The 7,507-nt window shown below is 38.2% G+C and overlaps 1 protein-coding gene across 1 annotated transcript; it reads right to left on the bottom strand.

Annotated features, from left to right (window-relative positions):
• Window positions 1-3,400: 3,400 nt before the first annotated feature.
• LOC139129293 (NLR family CARD domain-containing protein 3-like) lies at window positions 3,401-5,047 on the bottom strand. Its single transcript, XM_070694932.1, has one exon. It carries the CDS (start codon window positions 5,045-5,047, stop codon window positions 3,401-3,403), a length of 1,647 nt encoding a protein of 548 aa, XP_070551033.1.
• Window positions 5,048-7,507: the final 2,460 nt, after the last annotated feature.

Below are 7,507 nucleotides of genomic sequence, written 5' to 3'. Positions count from 1 at the left end.
TACAGATTTCATCAGAAATTCCATATATATTACTTAGTTCCTCTATAGAAACCTGTATACCAAATTTCAAAACTATCAGACCAGTACTTTTAGAGAAATACATTTTTTGACCAAAATGGCAAAAATTGCCTTAAAAATGCAAATTTGCATATTTCTGCACAATTTGAACAAATCTGAAATAGATCATCCCTAGGGACATATGTACCAAATATCAAAGCTATCTGACTGGTAGTTTTGAAGAAGAAGATTTTTAAAGATTTTTTTACCAAAAATGACAAAAATTGCCTTAAAAATACAAATATGCAAATTTCACCACGATTTGAACAAATCTGACTTAAGTCACCCTAAGTAAACTGCATATCAAATTTCAAAGCAATCGGACAAGCGGTTCCAGAGAAGAAGATTTTTTTACCAAAAACACCAAAAAATGCCCCCAAAATACAAATATGCAAATTTCACCACGATTTGAACAAACTTAAGTGAGGTCACCCCAAGTGAGCTGCATATAAAATTTCAAAGCAATTGGACTTGCGGTTTCAGAGGAGAAGGCAATTGTTGACGGATGACGGACGACGGACGACGACGGAAAATCAACCTATTTGATAAGCTCCGCGTCGCTGACAGCGGAGCTAAAAAAGCTACATCAGCAACTGCTCATTTGCAACAAAATTGGCGTAAAAAGGGTCAAAAGATAGCGATAATGTCCCTTTAATGAGAGGACTTTTTCCTCTCAGAGGACTTGTAACAAGTCATCGTAGATGACACAGTCCCCACTTGTTAATGGGTACTTTGATTACAAGTCCTCAGAGAGGATAGAGTCCTCTTCATGAATTTGGTCTGATGTCCTTTTACTAAGTTTGAATAAAATCGGTGAATAAAATCGGTTGAGACGTGCCCTAGTTTTGGCTAAGGACATGAAAAAATTGTAACAAAATGGCTGCCATGCAGCCATATTGGATCATATCATGAAACAAATTGACTTACATATGTATGACATAGGTTAATGTCCTTGTACCAACTTTGAATAAAATCGGTTGAGATATGCCTGAGTTATGGCTCTGTACATGAAAAAATCATAACAAAATGGCCGCCTGGCGGCCATATTGGATCGTATCACAAAACAGATTACCGTGCATATGTATTACATAGGTCAATGTCCTTGTACCAACTTTGAATAAAATCAATTGAGATATGCCTGAGTTATGGCTCTGTACATGAAAAAATCGTAATAAAATGGCCGCCTGGCGGCCATATTGGATCGTATCACAAAACAAATCGACGTGCATATGTATGACATAGGTCAATGTCCTTGTACCAAATTTGAATAAAATCGGTTTAGATATGCCTGAGTAATGGCTCTGTACATGAAAAAATCGTAATAAAATGGCCGCCTGGCGGCCATATTGGATCGTATCAAAAATCAAATCGACGTGCATATGTATGACATAAGAAGTAATATTTATACCAAGTTTGAATCAAGTTGCTCAAGGCATCTCTGAGATATCTGCATGAACGGATGGACGGACGCACGTACGCATGCACGCATGCAGGGAAGCACGGACATGACCAAACCTATAAGTCCCCCCGGACGGTGTCCGTGGGGACTAATTAAAGTACAAGTGGGGACGGTGTCATTGCAAATGACTTGTTAAAATAAAATCATTTATAACAGTTTGTCCTGTGTCTCTCCTATTTCATACAGACCTATTGAAAATTTGATAGCCCAGGTCAGGTTTTCCCAGCAATTGAATGCGTTACCTTTGAGTCTTTGCAGTACAGTAAGTTAGTCTCTGCCGGATTCACTTGGACTTCTTGCAAAGTACCGGCGGCCAGAAGGACTGTGTACACAGTGACATCGAGCAAATACAAAATGATTGACAGCTCGAGCCATTATTCTGGCTACTAAGGAGAACGCATGCTAATATAAACCATTACATATGTTAAAAAACTTTGTTGTCATATACAGTTGTGCGAAGCCACTTAGAAATTGAGTACGTTGAGCGCTGGGCAATTAATGGCATCATTGGCCACGTTTCAAAACTGATCGGTCGACCGTCACTAATCATGCGAGATTACCAAAGAAAGGTTGTTGAGAGAAAAGATGAGGGAAAAGATGTGTTCAGCTGCATACCAACCAGCATCGGAAAATCACTGACATATGAATACGATGGTTTCAATCGGGATCGAACTCACAACGTATAATACCCAATTACCTAGCGGAGAAGCCACAGACAAAACCGCGCTCGGCCAAATCCCAAATCTCAAAAAATTGGTTCGATAACCGAGCTGCGATGTTACAATTCTGACTGCTCCCTCTCCAAAACGCTGTAGAGTTCGTGAAGCACTCACGCTTGTACATACACTATCATACATCGCACAAAAACTTTATCGAAGCGAATCAATGAATACAACGCTCAAACTGGGCCAAGGGGACAATTCTGTTCACCAGCAGAACTATCAACCCAGGGTAGAGAATACGATGGTTTCAATCGGGTTCGAACTCACAACGTACGGTACCCAATCACCTAGCGCAGAAGCCACAGACAAAACCGCTCGGCCAAATCCAAATGAAGTCGCTGCACATCGATTTGATTTCCATCACTTTGGACACGTAAAAGAATGGCATGAATTTGTAATAATTGTAGTCTCCCCACTTATTGCTCTGATGAAAGAACAAGTTCAGAAGCTGAAAGAAAGAGGACTGAAAGCTGTTTACATCAGCGGCTAGAATTTTTCAACAACGCCATGTGAGTTTTATGCACATCTCGCTTTGGGGCAATAGGTAACTCCTCCAAGTATGTAAAATTTAGTGATGTCATCTTATTAATAAAATTAATTTAAAATTAATTAATTAATTTAATTAATGATATAAGTAAATAAAACTGTCATCTCTTGAATAATTTATAGCAATGCAAACCCTGCAAGAAAGCCAAGTCTGTGATTCCGGGTGAAACTCCCCTGTACAGCGTTCACCCGACTCATCGCGTCCACTTCACTAACGCACGCGTTTTACAAAGCAAAATACAAATCATCGCATTCACTCCACTGAAAATTCACAAATCACAGAATTGAACCAAGTCTAATTGTTGTGAGCCATTGCAGTAAGCGTGACCAGAGCCAGAAATAATTTTTTTGTGTACAAATAAAATGTGACCTATTACATGTAGTATGGTGAATGAGCAATGCCTGCAGTTGTGATATGTGTGTCAGTGATCTGCTATAAGCTGTTGTCTGTAAATAAGTGGGCTGCTATATGTCTGCATTTGAGCTGTCCTATACATGTTAGTGATCTGCTGGAGCTGCCGATGAACTGCACATCATGTTCCATGAGTTGCTATTTGCAGCTCAAAGCTTATTATATATGCACAAAATCAGACTAATAAGGCATCTGCAAGTTGTCTTATATAGCTGAGCTGCGCAGATCTGCAACAGCCTCCAGGTAGCTCAATGTAGATCTGCAGGTTCGGTTAGGGTTATTATAACTGAGATCAAGATGAAGTCCATCCATTGACTTCATCACTTCACTCAAACTCTTTGCACCACTGTCGCCAATGTTATTGTGACTAAGATGAAGATGAGTAAGACCGTCCATTGACATCATTACTTTACTTAAACTCATTGCACCACTGTCTCCTATATTATTATGACTTAGATCAAGATGAGTAAATCCATCGATTGACCTCATCACTTTACTCACACTCTCTGCACCACTGTCTCCTATGTTGTTATGACTGAGATTAAGATGCCTAAGTCCATCCATTGACATCATTACTTTACTTAAACTCATTGCACCAGTGTCTCCAAACGTATTATGACTAAGATCAAGGTGAGTAAGTCCATGCATTGACCTCATCCCTTCACTCAAACTCTTTGCACCACTGTCTCCTATGTTATTATGACTAAGATCAAGATGAGTAAGTACATCCATTGACGTCATCACTTTACTCAGACTCTTTGCACCACTGTCTCCAATGATATTATGACTGAGATTAAGATGCCTAAGTCCAGCCATTGACCTCATCACTTTACTAAAACTCTTTGCACCACTGTCTCCTATGTTATTTTGACTAAGATCAAGATGAGTATGTCCATCCATTGACCTCATCACTTTACTCAGACTCTTTGCACCACTGTCTCTTATGTTATTATGCCGGAGATTAAGATGCCTAAGTCCATCCATTGACATCATCCCTTCACTCAAACTCATTGCACCACTGTCTCCAATGTTATTATGACTAAGATCAAGATGACTAAGTACATGCATTGACCTCATCACTTCACTCAAACTCTTTGCACCACTGTCTCTTATGTTATTATGCCCGAGATTGAGATGCCTAAGTCCATCCGTTGACATCATCCCTTCACTCAAACTCATTGCACCACTGTCTCCAATGTTATTATGACTGAGATCAAGATGAGTAAGTACATGCATTGACCTGATCACTTTACTCAAACTCTTTGCACCACTGTCTCTTATGTTATTATGACTGCAATTAAGATGAATAAGTCCATCCATTGACATCATCCCTTCACTCAAACTCATTGCACCACTGTCTCCAATGTTATTATGACTGAGATCAAGATGAGTAAGTACATGCATTGACCTGATCACTTTACTCAAACTCTTTGCACCACTGTCTCTTATGTTATTATGTCCGAGATTAAGATGCCTAAGTCTATCCATTGACATCATCCCTTCACTCAAACTCATTGCACCAGTGTCTCCTATGTTATTATGACTTAGACCAAGATGAGTAAGTTCATGCATTGACCTGATCACTTTACTCAAACTCTTTGCACCACTGTCTCTTATGTTATTATGTCCGAGATTAAGATGCCTAAGTCTATCCATTGACATCATCCCTTCACTCAAACTCATTGCACCAGTGTCTCCTATATTATTATGACTAAGATCAAGATGAGTAAGTCCATGCATTGACCTCATCACTTCACTCAAACTCTTTGCACCACTGTCTCCTATATTATTATGACTAAGATCAAGATGAGTAAGTCCATCCATTGACATCATCCCTTCACTCAAACTCATTGCACCACTGTCTCCTATGTTATTATGACTTAGATCAAGATGAGTAAGTCCATGCATTGACCTCATCCCTTCACTCAAACTCTTTGCACCACTGTCTCCTATGTTATTATGACTGAGATCAAGATGAGTAAGTCCATGCGTTGACCTCATCCCTTCACTCAAACTCTTTGCACCACTGTCTCCAATGTTACTTTGTCTTAAATCCCTGTACTCAAGTTTCAAAGAATTTACACCTTCAATTCCTTGATTATCAATAATACTGCCGCTGATGTCTAAATGTCTCAAATTGCTTAGGTGTTTCAAGGTTTTAGCTAGGTTGTTGCAAGCAGATGGATTAAATATTGTTAGTTTTAACCTTTCCAAGTTTGAAAAAACTGATAGATCATTCAACACATTCTTATAATCAGTATCAGACCATTCTACATTCTTTGGAACTTCTACAGCAGTAACCCTTGAAGTGTTCTTAAAAAAGACTTGCAAGTGTTCATCCTTTATTGTGAGGTTTTCTTTCTCAAAAACAGGTAAACTGGCTGATACAGGAAGTTGGCATTTAACATGTGGCATGATTTTTTGTAGCCCTGACAAATTGTGACTAACTTCAATGTCACAATTGGTATCACAGATTTCTATTTCAGAAAACAATTTATGCACTCCAAAGGCACCGACTCTGTTTGAACTCATATTTATATAACTCAATTGACTAAAGTTGGACAGAAGTTTACCAATGTGATTAACATTGTGAATTTTGTTGAAACTGACATCAAAATATTTAAGTGTTTGTGACATTTTTGACAATAGATTGTACATTGGTAACTGTAACCTGTTTATGACTTAAATCTAGCCTCACCAACTTTGTGAGATGCCTTAGGTTCAATTCTGATTCTACCATATTATGACTAACATCAAGGTGTGTTAACTCAGATAGATGATTAAAACTCTGGCCAATATCTGTTATTTGGTTATGACTCACATCAAGGTCTGTTAACTGTGATAGATGAGTGAAACTCTGGCCAATATCTGTTATTCGGTTATGACTCACATCAAGGTGTGTTAACTGTGATAGATGAGTGAAACTCTGGCCAATATCTGTTATTTGGTTATGACTCACATCAAGGTGTGTTAACTGTGATAGATGATTGAAACTCTGGCCAATATATGTTATTTTGTTATGACTCACATCAAGGTGCGTTAACTTTGTTAGATGATTGGAACTATGGTCAAAATATGTCATTTGGTTATGACTTAGATTTAAATGTGTCATTGAGGACGGTAGGGAGAGATTAATGCATGATTCAAGACCATTATTGCGCAAGTTCAACTGCTTCAACTGTGTTAAATGCTCAAAGGACTCTTCCATTCCTTCCAAATTGTTGTGGCTAACATTAAGTACATTGATTGATGTTGAAATCAATTTCAAAATCCTTTGCATGTCAACAAAGGTGAGTTTATTTTGACTCACATCTAATTCTTCCAGTTGTTTAGAACTGTCCAGCTTTTCAAAGCTCAATCCATGAAGATCATTATGACTTAGATTTATGTGAGTCACTGATGTGGGAATGACTCTAAAAATATGATCATTGGCTTTCACATTGTTGTTACTGAGGTTAAAATATTTCAATCCTCTGAAACGTTTCAACTCAGTGAGTAAAATACCGGACATGTCAGTATTACTGAGATTTAAATGATTGACTTCTGGAGAAATGCCTTGCAATAAAACTTTCATATCATCTGCTCGAACACAACAATGACTTAGATTGACCCTTTTAAGCTCTTTTAAATGTTTCAATCCCTCACTTAGCAACAAAACAATCTGATGGTTCAACTCAGTACCACTCAGATCAATGCTTATAATGTTACTCAGTAGTGATAAATTTTCACACAATGTTGACAACTGACTGTTGCCTAACTTTGTACAATCTATGTATTTTACGTTCTCTAAATTTCTTATTAAACTGGCAACATCACCCAGCGATTTAAGAGTGAGATCACCAACATCTTGTGGCTGTTCGTTAGAAGTACACAATGGTAGAATGTCAAATAAGCCAGGTGCAAAATTGTTGTCATCCACTCTTACTTCTATTCCATCTTTTATTGGCAGCAATACAGTACACCCTAAACTACCAATATTGTTTCTGCTCAGGTCTAAACTGGTAAGACATGGCATTGAATTCATTGCCTCTAACAGTAATTTGCAATGCTCCCAGGACAACCATTTCCAGCTAAACACAATGTGCTGATATTTAAGCTGACAATGGTACCTTCAGACAAACAGAGTAGAAACTGCTTACAAAGTTTTTCCCCAAATCCTGTGAGGTTTAGTTTCTCAAAGTGTGGCATACATGACAGTGCCTTCATAAATATTTCCATTGGGCATTTCTCAATTTCTTCAAATATGCTCATGTTACTTGAAATGGTCAATGATGTAAATGCTAGTTGCTGAGTTGTATTGCTGCCAGATCT

Source organism: Ptychodera flava, chromosome 3 (assembly GCF_041260155.1).
Source record: "Ptychodera flava strain L36383 chromosome 3, AS_Pfla_20210202, whole genome shotgun sequence".
In the NCBI taxonomy this organism is placed as follows: Eukaryota; Metazoa; Hemichordata; class Enteropneusta; family Ptychoderidae; genus Ptychodera; species Ptychodera flava.
Note: the sequence above shows the minus strand (reverse complement) of the source record. Positions and strands in the feature narration are given on the sequence as shown.